A 26,563-nucleotide genomic window follows, 5' to 3' on the forward strand; every position below is an offset into this window, starting at 1 on the left:
TATAAAAACAGTAACACATTTTATTTATACTTTATAAGCGTATTTTGACTATGACTAGCTGTACAATATATATAGCAATATTTTTTACATATCCACATCAATTGGAGTGATATAATACTCCAACTAATATTTTTTTTAATTTTTTTTTTATTTAATATACATTAGATATTTTCTTTGGTGTAGGAAAAGGTATCTCATAGAATGTACTATTCGTCCAAAATTGTTACATTTTGCACACTGATATTATAATACATTATAAAAAAAACAAAAATATCAAAATCAATATATTATTATTAATTTCTTATTTGTTAGACCTTTTGATATGTTTATGTCTCTAAATGTTCTTGATTTTAGGTCTTTTCTGTTTCAAAAAGATAAAATTTGACTTTTCGACTTTTCTTCAAGTCTTTACTTGAAGTCTTTATCAAAATATGATATTGACACTTACAATTCGCGTATTTATATTGATCCCTAGATCACCTTCATCATTAATATCAAAATAAGAATAAAATCAAACTAGAACTTTGTTCTAATAAGATATAAGGACTAAGAAAAAATTAATTTTTCTTATCAGAACAAAGTTCTAGTTTGATTTTATCCTTATTTTGATATTAATGATGAAGGTGATCTAGGGATCAATACAAACAACAAATTGTTAATGTCAATATCATATTTTGATAATGACTTAAAATTTGAAACGTAAATTTTTATTTTTCATTTAAAAAATTATCAAAAAAAACTAATTTTGAAACAGAAGAGATCTAAAATCAAGAATATTTATAAACATAAATAAATTATTATTATGAAAAATGTTATTATTTTGATTTTCCAAACAAATTCGATATTTTGAGAATACTGGGATGAAAAAATCGTAATAATTGTTATTTCATAGTTATCAGAAAATTGTGTTGAAGCTTATAAATTGTTAACTAATTAATTAAGCAATATTTTCACCATTTTGAAGTATTTAACTCAGATGTATTAACAGGAAGCTTCATTATTTCATTCATAATTGTTATTAAGTGCCAGATGGTACATAACATTATTTGAAATAATTGTGATTCTAGAACAAATTAAATGTAAGTGTAGCTTCCACTTTACATTAATTAACTCATCTTCCCGACAATGCTACATTATTTATTACATTTTAAAAATGTCATTCAACAACGGAAAATAAGTCTGCAAAATAGTAACAAAGTGAACACATTATTCGAAATTTTGCTGCTACTAACGTGCTTTTAATATTAAAACTTAACGGTTCGGGAACATTTAGATACGATTCCGATTATATAAAAATAAATTATAGACCCTCAGTTCTTTTGGATACAGTTTAATATCCTGAAGTTCCGTTCCACTGAACCATTAAGTTTTTCGAATTCATACAGTTATTGGTTATTTCTTTTTTATTGTGACTATTCCTAACTTTGACACTTTTATTTGAAATAAGAGGCTGTATCATCATCACAAAAAAGAATTCATTCTCATATTAACTTTCCATACTTTGACAATAATCAAATTTATATCGATAATCAAAATCAATTAATTGCAAGATGTAGGTCACTTTTAAAGGAAGAAACAGTAAAAGAAAAGAATTATTATTGAATAGTTCAGGACTGTCCTACATGAGTCCTACGGAGTATAAATGACCCCCAAATATAAAACATACACTTCTTATGCTACGTTTACACGCTAGCCGAGGCTTGGCAAACGTTCAGAAGCCTTCAAAAAGTCGTTCACCAGCTCGCGGTTGATTTAGTAACTAACGTTTGCCTTGACTATATTTTTATACAAAATATGAACAAAGGAATCAAAAAGAAGATGTTGGATGTTAAAAATTCACGTAAACCAAGCCCCCTGTTTGTGTGTGAACACATATCGAGGGTTGTAAAATAAATAAACGTAGCATTATATTCACGATAAAATATAAACGTGTGGTTTTATGGAATCTCAGAGATGTTGCTAGAAATCGAACCGATCTTGCTTGATCACCCTCGCCAGGTGCATACATAAGAAGGTCGAGCAAGACAAGCAGGTAATATAACAAATGTTCTAATATGGAGTGAGTAAATGAAATAGAAAAGAATACATTAGTTTATGATTCATGAAGTATCGGTTTCCAAAGTTGAAATATACGAGAAAACTTTGCAGCCAAATAAAACTTTTTTTCAGAAATCTGATGGCATACAAACTTAGGGTACTGGATGTTGCTGGAAGTTGAGTATTTTCTTATCTCAAACTTCTAATATATTTTCAAATTTCTGCGTTTGTCATGTTCATAATTATTTAGAAACAAAAAGTTGTTCTAATAAATATAAATAGGTCACTGGATTTCCCCACGGTATCAAAAATAAAATTATCTGAATCGATTTTATCGGTCAAAACAAAAATAAAATTTAAATATCTTAAAAATAAAAATTGCAAAATGTCCGTAATCCAGAATTATTTATGTCGAGGAAATTTTATTGTATAAATATTTATCAAACAATGATGATAAACAAATATACAATAATTATGATGAGCTTTTAAAAAGATTATAATATAATTATGATTTCATGAACATGTTTGCAGAAATTTGTCATGTAATTAGACGACGTAGTTAAACAATGAGTTTCCAATGTTTATAATTTATAAAAAATTTGCAACTGCCAGAGAATACGAGTGACATCAAAAAGACAATTTTTTTTTATTTGTTGTTAATTTTGAAATTATTCTTTTTTGTGTGATGGAAATGATTTTTTTCTAAAATACATTTACTGTGAACACTATTTGTTTATTGTTATATCCAATAAAATTTTCTTGGAATGCGTTTTAAACAAAAAAAAGTGGGTAACGAATTGCACCTACCAAGGAAAAACAGTTACGATGTAATATACAAAAATTGTTGCTTTTCGTTCTGTAATCCGAGCTCGACGCCCCTAATACAATGAATTTTTAAAGTTGTAAACGATTTAACGAAAAACAATTATTAATATTAATCATATTTCGAAAAAAAAAAATTTTTTTTTAATGGTTTCAACTTACATGTTTTAATTGAAATTTAATATGTAGTAGATAACAGCTAAGATAACTTGCGACCTAAATGAATCATTTTGGAATTATTTTAATTTATACATAGCGTCCCAACAATATATTACGTAACGACAGAAATTTCGAAATGAAACATTTCAAATTTGAATATAAATAAATTATTGAAATCAAATATAGGTTATCCAAGAACAAATATGTTTTATACGTAAAATATTTGTTAACAAAAACTCTTAAATCACAAGAATGAAAGGGCTCTTTACTACCCCCTTTTGAGTCTTAACACCCTAAAAGGATTAACAATAGAATCCTTAATAATAGAAAAGTTGATAAGAAGGTAGTGTCCTGAACAAAGGAGAAATGTCAAAAGTATGAGTTTAAAACAGAGATTAAATACTTTCTTGGAAATTTCCTATAGAATTTTATATCTAAAGGCAGCTCGATATGAAGCAATACCATATACAATACAATACGAAATATAACATGATTGATTTATGCGATATCTTATTGCATGCATTTTTGGTTCAAAAACCAAAAAAATGTCAATCAAACTAACCTTCTTTTTGATTCGATTTTTGATTTTTCTTTCTTTTCATAATAAGTAGCAAAAGATATAGCATAACTTAATACATACTCCTATATGTAATTGTCTTGCTTCATGGTTCATAATCAATTATTGTATGGCAGCTTAAAACATGTGGAACATCATTGGAAAAATGTCTTTTATTCCCTTTTGTTGGTATATTGTGCCACGAACAGAACCCTCCCTAAATCCCTTCAGAATATACATTCCTTCATACTCATTGACAAAAGAAATATACGACAATCAAAAGCAAAAAAATATCAACCCTATTTTAATTTATTATTCGAAATGTGACAGGAAACCCTTATTTACAGTACCCATAATCCATAAAAAACATTTGCTTATTTTCCCTATATACAGTATGTGTCAAAATGAGTAAATGTTTCCAGAAAATGATAATTTTGGTTGTTAAATTTCAATATTTTTCCAAAAAGTTTGTTTATATGTTTAAGCGTCTTTACAATATAAAAGTTAATTTACAATAATTGAAACAAATAACTACAATAAATATTTGAGCTAAAAAGAAACTAATTGTTTACTGTTTCAAGGAATCTGAAAGCATAGATATAAGTGAATTGGTAACTGTGTATATTTATAACAGTTACTTTGTTAATTAAAAGCGAATAATTAGGTACATGTCAGGTAATCGATAGCCGGAAGTAATAAAAAAGTTTAAATTTAAATTATGCTCTTAAGAACTTGATTAACATTTATGAGTGAGCTAAAGATAAATGCAAAAAGATTAAAAGTTATAAAGAGGATTATGAAAACTTATAAAAGTAGAACCAACTTCTTTTAATCTGAAAAATCTAAGTTCCTAGTAATTTATCTACCAATATATATATAAATTAACAGAAAATGGGGACGCTAGAACTGTACAAACTTGTATATAGAAAAAGATAATCATTTAAAAGATTTTACCTCCCTATTATATATAAAAACATATTTGTTCATAGGTATATTTCATGTTATAGCTCTAGATTTGTGACAACATCAATTAAGATGAATAACAAGTTTTTCATTCACTTCCCTGTATCTAAGTTTGTAAAATGATCATCCTCTAATCATATAATATATAAGTAACTGAACATAGAATAAAATTAATTATATCTTTGTAACAAATAATTCTTGGTTACCATATTTGAAATGGAATACTTCGCACAGACCTGAACAATTTATGCCAAACTACAAACGCTTTTACCATCACCATCAGCGTAAATTTACAGTAAGAAATTGCTTGGTAGTATTACATGGAAATCGATTAATGGTACAAACAAGGGTGACATTTTTTGTTCAAACAAAATAGATCCTAACATCGAAAAATACGATACTGAATTAGAGCGTCAACAATGATTAGCATTAGAAATATGGATACATAGATGAATGCTTAAAATTCATACACAAAACTAACGATAAATGTGCCGAAAACAGCAAATAAGAGAAGGGAATTACTTAAAAGGTGAAGAAAAATGCTTTTTTCTGAGCAACGTTAAGAAGGGAAGTCGTTATCGATGTGAAAATAAAAGAATGAAGTAAGAAAAGCTTCCTGGTTTTGAAACACTTGGAGAATAGAGTGGAATACGAAACGTAGGACATTTTACTTATAGCCAATGATCGAGAAACCAATCGCCAACAAACTGAGGCACATAAAGAAGTACGAAAGCAGTTCCAATACTTGGACCTTGAAATCGTTTTTTGACTTTCCGTTTAATGTTGTAATACTTACAATATTCTTTAAAATAATCAATTAATGTGACATTTTATGTGTGATTAAACGAAACCCTCAAAAAGTGCAGATATGAGGCTCAGTGCAAAGCTCTATTCGACTTCAATCGCATTTGCGTGAACAAGAAGAGTTCGGCGTAATATTCCGGTAGGTGCGACTTTTTTTTAAAACTAAGCATACGTGATTACAGAACGATTTCGAAGCCATAGTTAAATAAGAAAAATGTCAGTTAAAAAACTATGCTTTCTAAGATTTTTTTCAATGCACAGAAATACGACGCAAACATGTATTGTCTAATGAACTATATTTATTAAACCCGTAAATATTCTGCCGATAGGTGTTTTTTTTTTTTGGTGTATTTTTAATTTATACCTAGCCTAAGTTATGATGAAAGACATAGGATATACTTCGAAAGCTTTTTTTGCTAATTCTCAATACACAACAGCTGACTGATAACGGACAGGGAAATTACTTAAATCTACTGTTTCTTGAACATCCAGTATTTGGGAGTGGGATCAGAAACTATATCAACGTTGCAGAATCTAGAGAGATAGTCCCGTTTTCAAAATATGATTTCCAATACCTCAAACAATGTTATCTCCTTTTTTTAATAATGATAAATTGAAAAAGAATATCTGTATTTGAATTGTTTCTCATAAAGTTTGCTGAAAGCTGAAAATTGCATTATTTCAATGAAATTTGACTTATATACTTAGAAATGATTAATGAAAAGTAAGGTAAAGCATTCCATAATATTTTTATAACTTTAAAACACGAAAAGACAAAACAACAGATATTATTTACGTAATTTATAACATTTCTTTGGTTTTGGAAATGAAAATGTGGAACTTTAATTTTTTTTTTATTTAATTATTACATGCAATCCCAAATTAGAATATATTATTAAGGCTCGTAATTATACCGATCTAACTGTAGATTATTTCGGGATAAAATACAATTATAAAATTTCAGAGAATGTAAGATATCTAGTAGAGAAATAATTTAGATTTTTGACAGTCTTTTTAATTCCAAATAATTTCCTGAAAAGTCGTGGCGAATTTTCTAAAATTTTAAATGATAAAAATATTAATATTATTCAAATTTGCATCACTAGATTTCATTAATACTGTGATATAAAAAATTATTTCAATACTTCACTTAATAATATTTTTATTCTCTTTAAAAAATTTCTGTTCATCCAATTTTGTAGATTTTTATTACTTCAAAAACATTTGGCCTGTTGATTAAAATTTTATAAAAGTTTTATAAAAATCTTCACGTTAATTACATCCATTGCACAAGAATATAGTATTACATCAAACCACCATTTACCAAAGGATGAAAAAAATGGAATTGGAATTACAAAATCAAAATAATGGATGTATTACGCTTCAGAATTTAATTATTAACTAAATTTTGATATTAAGTAATATACTAAGTGGAAGTAATAAGTTTCCAAAGTTACAATTATGAACCAATTTACATTTTTTTTATCTACAAAGATCTTCCAGCTGCTTACAAAGCTTTTTATTGCATAATTTTCTATACTGAAAACTATTTACATTGCAAATTTAATATAAACACATCATTTCTGAATAAAAGTTAAATATCGGACTAATAAGTTTTCTAGAAACCCACTGACGTAAGTATGCATTAATAATTAATGACTCTAATTGAAGAACAACCACTCTATAATTATAGAAGTATGTTTATTAATGATTTTCACTTTAAATCTGATTATCACATACCTAATTTGAGAGAACAATTAGTTGGAAATTCAAAATATTAAAGTTTTTAATGAAAATGTTGATTTTCCATTGTCGTGTCTATGTCTGAAAACCAAAACCACTTTACTAATAATTATGAACCCACGCTCAGCAGCTGTTATGATTACTAACCCTCTTAATAATAATAATAATAATAAACATTTACTAATAATTAGTCATATCACTGAATATGAAATTAAAATAGCTGAAACGTTACTCATAAAATGAAAAGAAACTAATAACTGTTTTTATTTTAATGAGCGTACCTTAATTATTAATATTTGCGAAACTGTATAATAGGGCAACATACTGGTACCATTTTATCGTGTAAATTATATATCTTTTACTTCATTGGAATAATTTTCTAATTTCTACATCGTTTCCGTCGGACGTCAACATCAACAGCATAATTTTCTAGGTCAGCAAATTGAGCTATTTAATATTTCCTTTTAAATATTACTCAATTATATCGCGAATTGATTAGCAAAAGCAAACGACTTACGTAAACACTTTAATCGCCACGATTTCAAAAAATGTTAAACCCCCTTTTAACTTGAAAGTGAAGATGAAACAATTTTTAATCACTATTGAAATGTTTGATTGTAATAATTTCTAATCTACGTTTTTAGCAGGTATGAAATTACTAAAATCACTTTGACTAGTTGGGAAAAATATCAAATTCAGTTTTAAGTAAAATTTGAAAATTACACTGCTTCCCAAAATCACAAGTTTAATATTTACATTTAAAAAGTATATATTAACATTTATTTCAGCTCTACATTCTGGAAATCGCTTTTTTCTTCTAAATTTTCTGCAAAGTTTAATTTAGGCCACCAGAAAAAAAAACTATTAAAAAAGTAATCGCAAAATTTAATCACCTAAATATCAAATTGAAATGAAATTTCTAAAACTTCATCAAATAAACTATGTAAACGTAAAACTCACCTTTTAATTGATACTAAGCCTTTTTTAGTTAATTTTTTCCAACTAGTGCGAATCTTATGTACCTATGTACTGTTTGAAAAATGCAAAACAATTGTCATAATTATTAATAAAAAACTTGAATTTGTTGTTAACAATATCGCTACTACATTGTAGGTACCTTTTTATTCAATTTTTCAAATTAGATTGGTAGATAGTGTTCACAAAAAAAAATATGGCAGAAACACCCATATACCACCAACTCCAATTCACATAATATAGATGATATTCCAATGAAAACAAAAAAAATCCTGAAGGAGACGGAGGCTAAAATGCACAGCTACAGCTGATTTATCAGGATCACTACCACGCCCGGACAAAAGCGCACGCGCCTCTAGTGCCCTTCGTCGTCGTCACATAATTACACACTATTATCACAAGAAGATTATGGAAACCACAGATGAGGCAAATGGTTCCGCATTCGACCAGTCCGAATCGGAATTAACATATCACAGTGATCAGACATTATAACAAACTTGCTGGATTTGAGGAAACGTCGTTCCTAAGGGAATTGCTGAACTAACGTATGGATGAAGTCTATGAGCCCTCAAATACTGCCTATATTTTCCCGAAAGGATGTGTTTTTCTTCGGGGCGATCTGGAGAATGATCAGGATCTGGCCAATGACCGGAATCACTTCCCGATGTATAGGTTTGTCCACAGGCTGACATTAGACGTTCTCGTTTGCAATAAGGCTGAGCGGCCGAAGTAATTGGCACTAAAGGTGGCATTAACTCCCATATTTGTCTGTCTGACGTCGTCGAATACTGAACAGGATACTGAGCAGCTTGTTGTGGCACTTGCTGAGGAAGTTGTTGTCCTCTAGGCATTCTCCTTTTGACAGACGTTGTAGTGGTCGTTGTCGGAGGCCTAGAAGGTGGAAGATTGTTGATGAATGGACTTCTCCTCTGACTTTCGATCTTCCTGAAATAACAGGGATGGATCATCAGAAGAGGCTCATTCCTAACGCCTTGCGGCGGTTTCGCCGTATTCGGTAATTCGTATTCTACACTGCAATCCACGTGAAGAGGTTTCATATAGTCTTTCTGTATAGGCACTTGCACTGTCCTCTGAGGAGAGGATAACTCATACGATTGATAACATGTGGCCATCGCACTTACTGACCGAACTGCGGTCCTCGACTGACTGATTCTCCTGCTCCATACTTTAGCGTAGCACCCAGGATCGTGGAGGGGGTAGGAAATCGATGTCCGCGACACTCCTCGGAGATGAGCGCGGTCGTTATTTTATAACACTAGTTCTACCAACGAGAGAATGCCAAGTTAAATGGAAGTTAATTGATCAAACTGTCCGGAAGTATTTTATTTATGTTCATCGTTTGTCTTCGTTAAAATACAGTAAAATATATCTATTTAAAATGACAAATTATACATTCAAAATGAAAATAATTATTTTATAATAGTGAATTTGAATTTTTATTAAAGAAAAAAAATAATTTTTACAGTTTTGATACTTAGTTTTATGATTTCGTAGAAAGTATTAAATTTTTACACATTTTCAGTGAAATCCACTTATGTTTGTCACATAACAATAGAAATGGAAAATTTATTAATCAGTTTTTAGAATATTTAATTTTTTTATTGAAACACAGGTTTTTCGAAGAGCCCTTTAAATATATTCCAATATTTCTTCAATATCTTATACCCTCAAAAACTAACAACAAGAAAGAATTAGGAAAAACTACGCATCATATTCATTTTAGTATTACAATATTACTACGGTTTCTGGGGAACACCTCTTGCATGGTTTAAATCATAACTTACCAACAGAAGTCAGCTTGTAAGGGTTGATACAACGACATCGCCTCTATTTAGACATCAGTGGTCAAATCACGGCACTTTTTAAGACCATATCTAGTGAACAATGTTTCTAAAATCAAATTTTTATGATATAAAAATACATTGCAGTATTTTTTATTAAACAACATCACCATTGACGTCGTTGAATCTGTAAAATTCTTAGCGGTTGTTGAGGACAATTCCTTGAAATGCGCTGAGATCAGTTTCTAAAGAACTAAATTTATCCACCTCCTTAACAATCTTAAAATTAAAAATTTTGACCTTTCCTTTCTTATTCATCTTTGAATTCGTTTGCCTAATTTATACGACCTTTACCTAACCTACTCCACGCTCAGAATTAGTTGAGTGTTCAATATTTTATAATGCAAAAAAATGCACAACCACTTGCCAATTGAAATCAAATAATCTTTTCCTGCATTCCGCAATAATTTGATGGCGTATTTACTGGAAAGTGCCTTCTACTCTGAAAACGACTTCTATTCTATTTGTTCTTTAGTTTTTACAAACTACAAAATGTAACGATTTTTTGTTAATTTTTTTGAAAGTAGGTAATAAAGTCTTAACATATTTTATTGTTGGAATAAGCAGTTTTGTACATTTTTCTATAAAATGTATAAATTTTTTCCCGTGTAGAGTTCAAAATTGAACGTGAAAGTGAGTTTTGAGATAATTATTAGCGGTATAACGTATTTCGCGTGGGTGTTATTTTGCCATTTTCAATAACAAAAATTAGAATTTTTGGGTATTATCAGTACAATGCCCGTGACATAAAATATGAATGATTTTCTTCTAACCTTAAACGGATTAAGCTTAAGGAAAGGAAAAATTCTGAATGTTCACTGTACCTATGGGCGATTCTATTGATAAAAAAGAAAATGTATTTCGGATTTTGTCAACTAAACATATAAAATAACCTAGGAATAAGAGTCACCATATTTTCCTTAATGACTTTTTAACAAATAAATGTTTACTTACCAGGTATACAACATGAGATTTAAATTATATTAAGAAATGATAAAATAATGTTTATAAACAAGAAAATATTAAGAATGAATGTAAATGATAAATATTTGTTTACATTTGTATGAGAATTTATTTTTCTTGATAGATTAATAGTCCAGTTGAAAAGTGAATTATCTGTGAAAAATTATGGTTGACGATTTATTTGTCGTGGGATATAAACTTCTGTATTTTTTGTGCCAAAAATTTTTATAAATAAAAAACAGAGAAGTACCTTCCTAAAATTTCATGCTAGGATTAATATCGAAAAATAATCTTGAAGAAGAAAAAAATCTACTGAAAAAAGCCGAACCAATAAATGATAATTTTTACGCACTAATAAAAATGACACATTTTGAGGTGACACAAAATAGTGTTATTTTATTACGAGTCTGGAAATTTTTACGATTTTTCCGTATGTGCTTGACAAATTCTTCGCCTAGCACTGAAAAATCCATTTCTGGACGTGTAATGAACGATACATTTTATTATACTTATCTGTAAAAACTGCAAAAAAGGATAGATAATTATAATACATCCTACCAGTATCGAAATTGTTTTATTTTCTGTCAATTCAATTCATGTTAGTTTTCAAAAATACACTCGGGAGGAAATCCAGAATAGAACTAACGGAACAATCCAGTGCTGATTTGTTACCAGCCAAATCAAGGTCAAGATACGAACACAAGTATTAACTTTTTATGGCAAAATCTCAAAAAACTTAAAACAGTAAGTGATGACATTCTTCTTGTTTATTTTGTCAAGACTATGAAATCTTCCACGTTAGGGAGGCGGTTCTAAATGCTAGAGAGTTATTTAGATATAAAAGAAAATGGTGGCAACACAAAATATCCAAAAACTGAACGACATTCCTGACAAGCAAAAACAATCAATTGCAAAGACAAAAAAAGGCAAAGACGATTTCATCAGTAGGAAATGTGGCGAAAGACGATATTGTGGAAGAATTGTGATCATTTACAAAAATAACAGGAGACCCTCAAGTATCATTGCACGATAAGATAAAGGAAAACGTTGCAACGCGTTGCAGAAAAGCTGATATATTTTGAAGAATAAAAAAGGACACTATGCTGAAAAATAAAAATGAAAAAAATCTTATTTCTTTCTAATATTTTCAGACAACCCTCGTATAATGCAATCATGAGAAAGGAAACGTACACAACCATAACTAAATAGACTGAGAGATAGTGTTATAAAGAAAAATGAAATTTAAAAGAATTTGATAATAATCTACAGGATATTTCTGGGGAATTTCTAATAACATTTTTTGATAATTTCAATTGAATTTCATGAATCATAACAAAAAAGTATCCAATTATACACGAAGGTGTGGCAAATCCAAATGGGTGTGTTTACCACCCGCCGCCGTAGAATGCTATACCTCTCCCTCGAGTGATTGGTAAACATCCCCTCCATAACTGTAAAATATTTTTACCTGAGAAGAGAAAAGACTATTGAGTTATAAATTTTGACGCGATGGATCTTTTGATGCATAAATTTTAGCAATGTAACTTCTGGACCCGACGGCCCCATCTATATAGTAATGACCCTTGACCTCTTAGGAATCCATATATATATATATATATATATATATATATATATATATATATATATATATATATATATATATATATATATATATATATATATCACTCAAAGTCTCCGATCTCATTGTTTTTCCGTGAGTTTTTGTTTATAAAATAACGAAATTCATACAATATTTCGGACTTTTCGATACGTGGATTAACGTAGATTAACTTCGCGGCGAATCACCTTCGGCCAACTAACCAAATGTTAACCTAACCTTAATTTTAAAAAAGCTACTGCAGCTACAACCACGTGACCTTCCACAGTCCACGGTGAGATACACTATCTTTATGTCCTCGTATAGCTGGCCTAGCGGGTCGACTCCTCTTCGTTTCACATCTCGATGTAAAGTCATCCTTTTTGTAGCCCCCTATAAGTCATTCCATGTTTCAAGTGCTTCCAGTTGCCTTCAATAGCACCCGTATGAGGGTGCACAATCCGGCTTGTACCGCGGGTGTTGCAATTCACAGTCTTTTGCACATATTCCATCCCCAGGATCTTGACTAGTATGCTGCGTACTCATCGGTGTGTATTTCAGTGCCTGGAGCCAATACGTTTAGTGTTCATAGGGAATAGAGTGTCACTATAATGTTTATTATCTAGGTACACTTCAAGTCAACCGTCTGTGTCTACAATACCGAGGATACAATTGCATTCTCGTACCCCACGTCATCATCCTCATACCTAACCTAATTAACCATTCTAAGCACTACACCACTGAGCCCGTGAGAGCTAACTCGTTAAAACAAATATTTTTCCAGCGATCGATAAGATGTGGAGTGTATTCGAGTGATGCTTGGAGTCCAAGAGACCCGAGATAGAGACAATACAGAGCCAAATTATGACCAAAATAGAGAATTATTCATACAAAAAATTTTAAGAAACTAAGTGGACGAATTCCATATATATGGACTCCTTATGGTCTAGAATTGACGTTGCTAAATTTGAGTCCTTTTAATGAGCAGCAATCCCGATACTCACCTTGTAGATAGTTTTGTCAATGACATCAATCCTGTTCATTCATTCATTTTTTAAAACAGAACAAGCTACAATTCATTCCATGGAACTGAGTACTTTCAAAATAATAATCACGTGACTTTTCCTCGCCTATGAATGTTTAATCAAGAAAAGAAAACAGCTTTCTTCATAAGAGTATTCAAACTAATCTATAAGACAGATAAATGTGAAATTTTGATAGATACTAAAAATAAAATCTCCGTCGTATCAACCTCTTATTTATTTGTTGAGCTTTTTCACAAAACTTGGCTGTAAAACAGCCATATGTAAACCAATTTCACAAAATACTTGTTCTTGGAGAATAAAAAACAGGCCACAAAGTATTTTTCACGAATAAACAAAATTTTTATGGTCTATTACAATGTTGAGTACATGATTTTATAGTAATTTTTAGGTTAGAGGTCATTCTTCTTAAAATATTTTTGTACTAATCTTCTACGCAAAATAAAAATCTGACTTCAGATTTGCTTTTTAAGGTTTGGAATAGGTTTTGTTAGGTTATCTAAATATAATCTAACTGGGCATGATTAGCCATATTCGAAAAGAAAATTTTCATTCGATTATGTCAAAGTATCGTTAATTATAGCTTAGGGGTATTTAATTGATATCGACGTGCCTTTTATAGATTGTAGATTGGATTATAATTTGAGTTTTTTGTTAAAAATTTCTACAAATTTTTTTCCAAAAATCACTTGATAGATATTTTTATAATTCTTTGAACAATTTAACAGGATTTTAGTAACCCTCTGGCCACACTATACTTTTAGATTTTATTTCTTATTTCTGCTTCTTCAAATGAATTCCGTAGTTCGTTATTCGTTATTCTCAGCTATAATCCTCGTATTTTCTCTTCCTTATATTCTTTCGAGTGAATAAATACCCACTTGGTTAGTATCCTGAATATATAATTTCATCAATTTTCCGAAGCTGTTTATTTCCTTTCATCGGAATTACTTCTTAATTCTATGTATGTGAAACCACACCGATATAAACATTTGGACTTGTCAATTTATTGCTTTTACTTCAATTCCAAAGTTTTAAATTCAATAAATGTTTCATAAGTTGGTTTAGATAATATTTTTAAAGCATATAAATAGTCATTTATATATACTGTTCTATTTTTTTACCTCTACCAGTTATGCCTGGGATTTTTCTTTCTGAACCAATATATTCGTCATATACTAATGAATATTCGAAGCACTAATTTTTTTATTCATTACTTTTATAAAATGTCAGTAGTGCAAAAACTAAAATGTGACGTAATTATTAGAGTTCTTTTTGTTAGTTTCAAGAATAAGTAAAAAACGCGTTTGGAAATGAAAGGAATCAATGAACAGTAAAAAATATGGGCTTGTTATTGTTGACAATTTCACGGGCTTAGACTTTTGAAATCAAGAGAAGGGTGGCGATGTCCCCGCATCTGGTATAAAAGGTCATGCTAGACCCTTCAAACCCAACAAACGTGTTTTAGGGGATTAAAAACAATAGAAAATTCACGATGACTGCTTTCACTAATAACGAGGGAGAAAAAAAATAGGATACAGTTTCTTTTGTAATACAAGCTTTTCGAAGAAATTAATAGTTATCCATGTTAGACTAGGCTTGGTAACCATACACAAATTTAATGAAAGGATAGAGATATCGGACTGAAAATAATAAAATTAAACCACATGTTTTATGTATATAGACCAAGATTGGTATTTTTCTTATATTAAAAATCGAAAAATCCAAATCGTTTGTCTCCAATTATCAACATATTGTGTTTCCATTCTTCCATGTTCACAATTTTTTTCTCAATTCCAAATATTAACTACATACTCTTTCTGTCTTTTCCTCATTCCACATTTGCTGTAGTTACTCTGACTCGAGCAGAAGAAATGTATGATTCGTTTTCTAAACTCAAAGAAAGTTAAACTAAGTGAAATTTTTCGGCAAATTTGCGAGTCTTACTAACAAAATGCTAAGAAGGATGTGATTAAGTGCACGATGAGGAATGAAGTCCGTCTTTGGTTACTTTGTTTGAACAAAACTATAAATGTACAATTAGTGTTCTTACTGAGAAATTTCCGCAAATCTCACAATCCCCTGGATACCCAAAATGCTTTTTTGAGACGCTCCAATGGAGATGATGACGATTTTCTTTCTCAGGTAGTCACGGAGAATGAAACGAGTCTCCAGAAACTAAATGGCAATCAATGGAATGGAGGCATACTTCGTCCCTAACGAAAGCCAAGACTAAGAAAATTTTGACACCTCGAAAACTCATCTGCACCATTTTTAAGACAGAAAATGAACAAGCGCCGAGGATTACTGTCAAAATTATATATAATTATAATGCCCGACCCTTCGGGAATTTGACTGTGTTTGATCGTAATGCGTACATCCCGGACTTTCATCTTTTCTTACACCTAAAATTTCCTTGGTGGTCAATAGTTCAAAAAAAACGTGCCACGCTATAACAAATGTCTACAAAACTTCGTAAGCTATGTCGGAAGTCATAACTGTGAATACACCTCGTATATAATCTCATTTTAGTGCTTCTTGACACCCACTTTGTTTTTTATCTCATAAGCTCTAATTCTTCTACTCCATTTTCCTCTGTTTTTTTTTATATATAGAAAAGACGAAGAGAAACCAAAAGATAAGTTTGCAGAGTAACCTTGGACAACTGACAGGAAATTTGATAAATGGCTAAAGCAAAAAACTTAAACCAGACCTAAAACTATGGACAGGTAATATTATTATCGAAGACAACAACTAACTGAGCCCAGATATCATCAAAAATATGTACTCTACTTCAAAATTAGTATACAAGACGAATGTATCTAAGTACGATAAACTGTTTGATCCAACGAAGTACAACTTTTTCGAATGCATGAGATAGACTCATATCCCCGCAGAATATTGTAAACAAATTGTTGAATAAATGGAATACGATAAGTGGGATAGCAAAAAACAATAAAATTTTACACAATATTTTTATATCGACCTACAAAATAATCTCCGTTCACCTACAATGATTTCCTGTTAATCGTTTAAACTTGAATCATCATTTGAACCTTTCGTGACATGAATTTTTTGCCAAAAACTCTCGAACAACCAAAAATGAATAAGCTGGGGGATTTTTCAGGTGAAAAATGCAACCTGTATTGGCTAGGTCGTGTGCAACACGGCCTTCAGCCGCTCCAGCATGCTAATACAACTTTTCAGTCACTTTTTGAGTGGCAGGAATATATTTACGATTAACGATATCAAAAAAATTTTATAACGATCAGTTGACTTGACTCTTTGCTAGAGATATTAGGACGAAGTACTACTATTTCCTAAATTATTACGAATTTCCAGGAACTGTAACATTTCTAACTCTCCTTGTAAATATTATTTGATTAAGTTGGAATACAGTGAAAAAAATTACATTTATTGGGGGAAATGCCCCTTTTGGCGACACCACTGCTCGTTACTATCACATATTCATTTGTGTTAAAAGTAAAAAAATTCCCTTTACGTTCTACAGGACGCGGCGACACATAAATAACAAACTATGAAAGAAACATGAAATTGAAAGTCCGACAGCATAATAGCAAGGGCTTTTGAGACACATTTTTGATAGGATAAGCCCTTATTTATTTCTTACAAAAGCACATTTTATTATATGGGTTCTACACATCATGAATGTATGTACGTATTAATGCCACGAAGGCTTTTTTTTGTAACAGTACCCGAATCAGCAGCTGGGATAATTGTGAGCTCGTTTTTCTTGGTAAATAATCAGAACGCTGATCTCTGCCGTTTGAGTTAGTGTCGATTATATTTCTCCTATTGAATCGAATACATGAAGGGAAAAAATTGATAATGTCCTATAGAATTAGACATATTTATACAATACGGGACGAAGAAGATATCTCAGACTACATGGATAAAAAATGCAATAAACAGTAACCATTTTGTGTCCTTAGTTAGATTGGTACCAAACTGGAAATCCTATAAATTACATTTTTAGTTGACTCTGCATCTCGCTGTTTCCCGTTATATGAAAATAAGGTTGCAAATTATAATTTGCAATATCAATATTTTCCATTGAATTAACAAGAACATATGTTTGCTCCGAACTTAATGGCAAACATAAGAAAATTCTTTAAATGCAACGTTAAAACATTGACTCCACAACACGTTTAGTACAATAGCCCAGTCAAAGTTCAGCATATACACTTACCTTGAATTAAGTTAAATCCACTCCACCAGATACAAATTGAACTGTAGCTGAAGAAATAATATATCCTCGTGCAATTGCTGGAAAAATATTGTTTATTATCAATCCAGTTATCATGGAAGACCAGTCTATTGTAGCCTTTTTCTGTTTATCTAAATGTTATCATGTGATTGGGTTTTTTCTTCGATTTGCATAGCTGTGGACAAACATACAACAACGACGACCACGATGATGATAGTGAAATTTCGACCTTTACAACATCATGTCTTTGTGTGTTAAGAATCTTCACGACTCGGATAGTCTACCGTGGAAAAACTTCTCAAGCCAGGACCACCAAAACGACAACAAATATATTGTTCCCTGCTCAAAAATTAGGAATTTTTGTAGCAGTAAGATTAATCTAGATGCAAAAAACCGCATTCGATTTGGAAAAACCTCAGCAAACAAACATTTTGGATATGAAATGAAAATTGCATTTGTGCATGGGGAAATTCGTTATGAAATTGGTCCAATAGATATAAATCCTGGGGGTTTTCGAGGTTACTGAACACGAATATCACGACGGCGATGACCTGCGAGGTACCTGGTGCCTGAGGTGGTTGGTTTATAAATTTTCTTCTGGAACCTCATGGAAATTCGTTATAAAATTGGCCAAATATACACATGGGGAGTTTTCGAGATCGCTTGACAATATCACGACAAAAAGAGTGTACGAGGTTCGCATTTTTCACAAAAAACGGTGAGTTAGTGATTGTTTTTTTTTCCTGCTTTATAATTCTGTTTCTTAGTTTGCACAATTTTTGTAAACGACACTGCAGTGTAAACCACGCTTCCTGCATTCACATGTATTGTCACAATCGGTTTTGTATCCGCAAAATATGATATACATGATGCGTGGCCAGTCAGGAAATTGTATCATTTTCATGGGGATCGAATGCTGTTCTTTTAGTCGTCATCCTCAATCAGTGGGATTCATGTCGCATTGATCTTCGTAAAGTCACATTTGCACATGTAAATGAACTCTTTTCGAGCTCATTAAAATGATATGGGTTGCTCGCAGGTAATCGCCGTTGTGATATTCGTGTTCAGCAATCTCGAAAACCCCTGAGTAGTTATATTGAACTGATTTCTAGCAATTTTCATTATTTATTCTTAATTTTTGATCACAAAGTTTACCGAGGCTCTCCCGAATCGAATGCACTTTGTTGCATCCGTTTTACTGCCCAGAAATTTCTAGGTTTTGTCCCTTTTGTGCTTTATTTCCTTGGACTAATTCCACAAACAACCGCTTCATCCATTTAGACGTGTAGATAAAACCAAAAGAGCGGGCACGGGACTTTGCGGCGCGTTATAATTTTTCTCAAAAATTTAAAAACAAAAAAGACAAAAAAAAACAAACACAAAAACGATTTTCGATCGACAACGCAATAACTATAAACTGTAGGTAAAAAATGTAAAGGACATTCAACATATATCATGAAATAAGATGGCAGAAAATTCACAAGGAAATTTAGGTTGTTATTTCGAAATAAACCTTTTCTAAAAATGTATCTTATTCGGTTCGTATACATTTCCAAATGTTTTTGTATCATAATGACTGGACTAAAATCAGTTATACAAACAACCAAATAATAAATTGAACGATTTGGTTTTTTAGCAAATTTAGCACATCTCCAAAATAAGATTAATGTTCAGTTAACTTCAAAGCAACTTTCTCAAACTATTGTTAACATTAACATTAATTCAAGATTCTGTTATGTTCATTTTCTTACCACATGACATAATTTAAACAATGATACCTTTAAAAAGCGTTAATTAAATAATACAATCGTTAAAAGATTAGCTACAATTTAATCTTGCAAATTAAAAATAATACGAAAAAAGATTCCATTATATCAATCACTCAGACGTTCATTTTAATCCAAGCGATTTTAATTTTGAAAGCAAAACAAAAAAAATATCCCCGTTTTACAACCCACGTAGATATTCTCAATCCTCGACCCTTATAATATACGTATGCCCTGTAGTACGCAGACGTTAAAAAATAACAGTTACAAAACCATCTCTACCTCTTTTCTGTCTGTGGCAGCGTCTACCATAAGATCTTCTACGTCACCAGAACAACTGACTGGCTGGTCTGTGAGTCGCCAGGCCATCTCATGCGTATATGAGGAGGACAACCGTAGTCTCAATCATCACTGTGCTCCAATTATTTACAAAGCGCACTTTACGACTACCCGGAGATGTTTAACTGTTGCGTCATAGGCGCCGTCGGTCATGTGTGTGTGTGTGTGTGTGTGTGTGTGTGTGTGTGTGAATGCATCGTTCTCTTTTTCTCTCATCGTTTCCCTCTCTTATCGGAAAGGTCACCACTCTGTTTCAAATCACATTAATTATTCATTTATTTATATACCTTTATAAACGGATTATCTCGACGTTTACTGTAATCTGTGAATAGACATTGATTAAATAAGACCAAATTGGAGTTTTCCGCAAAATTATGTTTGATAAGATTTAATGAATTTTTCCGGTTAAGTAGTAGGTTAGTACAAAATTTAATACTCTTACTAAATTACACGAAATATTTGTATTGTAGGTTATGTCTCATGTAAACCAAGTCGATTTTCAAAATTTAGTAAAAAGGTGTAGATATTGCAAAAAGAGAGTAGCATTTTCACTTGACTGTGTAACTTGTAAATCAAGCTTTCACCCAAGTTGTGGGAAGCAAGTAGGAGTGGTAACTAGCGAAAATATCGTCACTTGTTGCCAAACGTGTGCAGAAAGTGGGGTTAGAGCTGAGAAAAAGCACTCAGAAACCAAAACAATGGACGAGAAAAAGATGAAAACACTTATTCAGACCATGTTCAAGGAATCTCTGACCATTTTTCAGCAGTCTCTTTACACAGAGATCGGTGAATTAAAACAGGCAATCCAGTTTTTGTCAGAGCTCTTCGGTGAGCATAAAGGTGTCAAAAGTGACCTTATAAATGAGGTAATGAGTTTAAAAAAAGAAAACAGAGAGTTGAAGGATCGAGTGAATATGCTTTAGGAAAGATTAGACACAATAGAACAACTGGAAAAAGCAAATAATTTAATTGTTGTAGGAATCTCGAAACAACAAGAAGAACCGAAACAAATTGTCGAAAAGACTTAGGTATAATGAAAATGAAAGTTCAGAATAATGATATACGAGAGGTCTACCCAATAAGCAAAAAGGATGATTCACCAATACTTATTAAGTTAAAAAATCAAGCTGTAAAACAAGCAACATTGAAGCAGGTGAAAATTCAAACGAATGTGTGCAGCATACGTAATGAATGGCAAGATATATCTGAAGAAGAAAGGCACCGATCGACCAACTAGGATCAGGTTTGAAGAAGACATGGTACTATGATTCATCCTTACCTTATTAATGTGATATGAAATAAAACCAAAAACTCAAATTCCTGAAATGGCTGTGTTTGAAAATCTGTACATAAATATTAGAAGTTTAAGGAATAAATTATGTGACTTACATGATATATTATTAGCAAGTAACAAAACAATCCATTTAATAGTGCTCACAGAAACATGGATGTAACCAACGAGCAAGATAGTTATAATGCAGTGCACGATTGTAGAAAGACTCGAGGAGGAGATACAAGTATTTACTTAAGAAATGGGTTGAGCTACATTCAAAACAAACAACACATACCAAATATTGAGGACTGCAACTGTGCATGCAGCCTATAGAGCACCCAGAAATAATCATGAAATTTTTACAACAGAGCTAGATAAACTGCTAGAGAAGTAGAAGAATCCTACCATTCTGATTGATGATATCAATTTGGATCTGCTGAAAGACTCACAATTTTACGGAACAACCTAAATATTAAAGACTACTTAGCCATCTAGTCTATAATTCTGTGTTAGGAGTCTTGAAACTTACCTATATCATTTTTCTTGAACCACCGTCACCATTGGTAATTAACTACATACTCGGGGTATGTTTTCCTTCTTACATTACCTACGGAAGTATGCACGAATTAGTTGCCATGAATCTTCACACTAACTCTCGATCAAGATACACTGTTTGGAGATGGTAATAGCCGTATTCTGCCAAGCAGTTGTAAGCACGCCATCTTGAGTATCTTTTATCTTCTTCCAAATGTTTTAGGATACGTAGAATGTCTTTAACTCGCGATTTTCGCGACAAACTTCTAATCTCAAATCTTCTAAAACTCCTTCGATTATCTTCAACAACCAGTGGCCCTAAATGACTATGGAACTTGCCACTGCCAAATTCATGTTATGACTTTTTCTATCCTGTCGCACGAGCTTGTTTATTGTAGATACAAGTCCTCATAGGCGCAAATGTACATCAAACTTCTTATGGTTAGTATATGCCCCTCGAACTAGGAATCTGACGCTGCACTAAACTCCTCAACTCTTCTTGAAGATGGATCTAACATCTAAATTTTCCCATCCTCTATTTATTTCTAACACTTAAGGGTTTCGATGATATGAGTATTGGACCTCCTGACGTAATAACGCATGTTCTTAAGACCATACGATGGTTTTTTGTTAGTCACAAAAGACCTCTTCCATCAATTTGAAACGACTCCAACCCATATTTTTCCCAAACTGATAACGAATCAATGCCGAATTTTAGTTTCGAACCCAGAACCACAATATTAAGCACCTTTATCAATTTCGTTATATATCTGTTAGGTTAAATTGCTTGATTGAAAGTTCATTATAATTTTCAGACGTTTTTTCTGCTTCTTTGTGCTCAGAACACTTTTATAAAGAGTTTGATAAACTCAGTGAACATTATAATGGTCAAAAATCGCATAGGCATAGTTCCGCCTCCGTCCGTTTCCGCAATTTTATCTTACATATTCCGAGTCCCCACCCCGCCTGATCTTATATACCAAACTCCACCACCAACCTTCACCAGCATGATACGAAAGTCTAGGCTTTTTAAGTATTCTCACCGACTCTCGCTTTGTAAACGAGCCTTTGATAAATTTGTGATAAAAAATATATTTTTGGTTTAATAAATTTATAGTCACACTTTTGCGTACGTCACTGATCGGCTTAGCAGCTTACAACAAAGGATTTTTTTGTATTTTTTTCACTTTGTTCAACTAAAAAATCAATACTTTCATAACTGTTGAATATTACTCAGTCTAGATCGTTATTTTCCCCAAATAAATACAGTTCTCCTGTTTGGTATTTATGCGAATAAAATAATAAGTATAAATGACACAAAGCAACTTCAATTTATATAGCAGATGCCAACAGCATTCCATGACAAAAGAAAAAACATCTTAAATTGGAGAATGGCATGACTTCAAAGAGAAAATATCATCTTCACGCAATACTTAACTCCATTCATGGGCGGCACTTTAAATCATGAAAATAAATTTACAACATACCTATATTCACTTGTTTTCTTTAGATGGTACAAATAAAAGGATAAAAAAAGAGGTTAATTTATGTGTTGCTATAGATATAGAAAAAATTAGACGAAAATTTAAAATATCTTTATTTTGTTGCTTTGTATTATCAACTTAGACGTGATATTTATACATAATGCTTTGCTCCTCCTATGGTCTATCAAGAAGTCAACGACGTGCAGATTTTTTAAACTAGATAATATATCTACAATGTCGAGTTTGAAAAACATTCCAGGTTTTTGGTGTCTCGTAAAAATCATACTCATTTTAATTCTAAAGCGTTTGATGAAGATTCTCTTGAATAATACATATTATAAAATAAATAATGAGTGATTCTACTACTTGAATTAATTAGGTATTGGTGTCTTCCGTAACCAAATTCTTGTACAAAACAATCTGAATGTAAACATCAATTAGATAATGTCAGATGGGGATGAATTGTCTGAAGGAGAAAAGCCTGCTACTTAATCCATGGGAGTATGTTTCTTCATTTCAGTAAACAAATTAAAATTTTGGTTGTTCAAAACTCTTTCTTTTATCACGGTTTTTACGCATTTCAGTCAGAAAAATTTCGAACATTGAAATGCCATCATTTCAACGTCAAATCTAACTAACTCCAAAACCTCCCAAAAAGATCTATTTGTTATATTTACAGTGACATTCGAATTGTTACACCCAAGAGCGAAACAATTGCAAATGAAAGACATTTTATTAACGTGTACATTTCTGTACACGCCTAGGAATCGGCAAAAAACAGGGCCGATGTCTGCTTGTGACACTTCGTTCTAAAAATATACAACTACATAGAACATACGTTCTATGAGGTTTGAATCTAGAGATCGACAAAAAATCTACGCCAGCCTTCATAAAAACAATTTATTTTTCCTGGTTCGCCCAACACCAATATCTCGTACTGTTAACAATAAGCTCGAAAAATTTAAGTTTGTTGCTCAAGACACTTTTTATTCTATAAATTGAAAAATGTTGCTAAAGGTTAAAGACACCTGTTCAAATCATCCTGCAAGTGTGCAAACGCTTCCTAAATTATAAAAATGTTCTATGAAGCATGCCTTATGAAAAGTCAACAAATCGATCCTTTTTATGCAGAAGATATGATAAATACAAAAGTTAAATTTTTTATTTGTAGATTTCTGTAGGACATCAAGAATATTTCCAAAAATCTCATAATTTTGCGTAAAAGAGTGTGGATGCAGCTCCTGTATACTTAGGGGAATATACACCATGATTGTAAGATCAATAATAGCTCAAGCAACAAAATTCTGGTAGAAAAAAGTATAGTAACAATCGTTGAAGTGAGCAAGGTACAGAGGCTTGTTTATATCTGCATCAACAACTGTGGTTATCTTAGGCCTGTTACGTTTTTCTTCAAATATTTTAATATTCCTTAGTTCACTTATTGTAGCACTGTAGTCACTTTTGATTCATTTCTTCTAACGTCAAGTATCTACTGAAGTTAACAATCAATTCATATTCACTGGTAAGTTTTTCTAATATCTTTTCAACTTTGCTTTTTGTATATAATCTTTCATAATTTCCTCTTAATCGTATTAATATTTATTTGGAGAACAGAACGAATTGAATGGACCAGATTCATATATGGTTAAATTTTTTAAAAATATGAATCCATTTTTTTTATGTTAGTGCATAAGCTCCTTTTTATTCAAATCTGTTCTATCTACTTGTTCCTTCTTTAGTAAACTCCATCTGTGTTCCCGTTCCCTTTCTTATCTTATTTTTTCACAGTTCTACAACTTCCAGATTGGAGTTTGACTACCACCAAGGACCCAACCTTTGCACTACCATTAACACACCAAATTCAAAATTCAAAAGTCTCTAGCTGGAGAATTGAGGTTACATGTTATCACATCATCATAGAAAAACATTCCAACGCGTCTATAATCAGACTAGTTAAAAGTTAAAACAGTCTATAGAAAGGAGAATTATTAACTGAGGAGAATGGAAAGCACTTGTAGTAAAAATGCCCCGTTCTTAAGCTATCAGTTTATGTTTTAACAAAAACAGATAATTTTCAGAAGAACATTTTGAATCGCCATCCAAAAAACATTATATTCCTTGAAAAATAAGTTGATTACAACAAGAAGTAATTTATCAACTCGTATATTTTGAAGTCAAGTTTACCGAGTAGATTTAGATAGATTGACAAAATCATTTTTAATGATATGTCATTAAGTTGCATAATATTATTGCTCATTAAATCACTTTAACTTAATATTTTTATTTCTTTGAATTGTTTTACACTGTATTACACACGGTTTACTATTTAATATTAGTTAGTTTTAACATTTATCCTGAATATCCCTATTAAAGAATATATGGATTAGTGGATACCTCCATGGGCACTTCTGCACGTCCTGCATTGTTTTCGTGTACGCCATATCGTGCTTCACATGCCTGTGGTTATGGATTATTATATTACACTTGAAGTTCATCCAACCGCCGGCAGCGGACACAGCTGCTCTTCCGAATATTTCATGCCTCCATATTTTCTTTTTATTGATGTTACATACACTGAGTGTTGACGATATAAAATTAGTAGAAAGAAATCTAGTAAAAAAATAATACCAAAAATACGGACAGAAAGAGATGATTTTTTCCTTATCGTTATCATTAATTCTTGTGACGCAGTAGTACTTGTTGTATACCCACGGAAAGAAATTTATTTGTATACTCCCCACTCCAATTCGCTTTCTAAAAGCAATAAAAATAGAATCTTTTGAATAAATTTGTGGTGCCAATTTATTACATTCGCAGGTAAGTGAAGTTTTTCTGATATTTATTTATTAACCTAACCTAAACAAGAAGATACAAAATGTTTAGATTCGATCAAAAGACCATACTTGGTACGGTAACGATTCTGCGCCAAATAAATTACGTGTTCCAACCAAACAGTTACCGTTAAACGAATTATTCTGTTTTGTGTTCCAAGCGACTTAGGTACCATTTGTGATACATTCCGATACTCGGTTGATAACAAGTACTGTTACAAGAACCGTGCATAACCGGAGATTGCGCAGAAAATATAATTTAAACGCTTCCAATAAGTTTTCCAAGAACGATCCAGACTAGCAGGTTGGAACAAACCTTATTGGTTCTAATAATAATAATACTAATAATAATTTATTTCAAATTAACCTATAAACATTTGTTGTTGCCTGCTCTGGACCTAATACCAGCTACCAATCGCTTTTTCATGGATAGAATAAGTTTCTTTACTCGATCTTCTCCGATATTAGTCGTTTTGAGGTACAATTTCTTTTCTCTTAAACTCATCCCATAACTGGTCGATAGGATTTAAGTCTGGGCTACGCGCTGGCGAATCCATAGCAATTACGACATCCTGTAAATAATA

The 26,563-nt window shown here is 31.5% G+C and overlaps 1 protein-coding gene across 1 annotated transcript; it reads right to left on the reverse strand.

Annotated features, from left to right (window-relative positions):
* Window positions 1-26,484, reverse strand: LOC130444371 (uncharacterized). The gene is made up of 2 exons (XM_056779464.1): window positions 26,385-26,484; window positions 1-9,299 (listed from the first exon to the last, which is right to left on the reverse strand). The coding sequence occupies exons 1-2, from the start codon at window positions 26,482-26,484 to the stop codon at window positions 8,539-8,541; spliced, it is 861 nt and encodes a 286-aa protein (XP_056635442.1). The 3' UTR covers window positions 1-8,538.
* Window positions 26,485-26,563: the final 79 nt, after the last annotated feature.

This window comes from Diorhabda sublineata, chromosome 5, assembly GCF_026230105.1.
Source record: "Diorhabda sublineata isolate icDioSubl1.1 chromosome 5, icDioSubl1.1, whole genome shotgun sequence".
NCBI lineage: Eukaryota > Metazoa > Arthropoda > Insecta > Coleoptera > Chrysomelidae > Diorhabda > Diorhabda sublineata.

Excerpts from the sequence above, each read along its gene's own strand:
- LOC130444371 (XM_056779464.1), bottom strand. The coding sequence starts at position 26,484 with ATGAGTTTAAGAGAAAAGAAATTGTACCTCAAAACGACTAATATCGGA. Across the intron at positions 9,300-26,384 it reads GAAAAAGCGATTGGTAGCTG|TGTCGCGGACATCGATTTCC; the intron begins GTATTAGGTCCA and ends ATCTCCGAGGAG.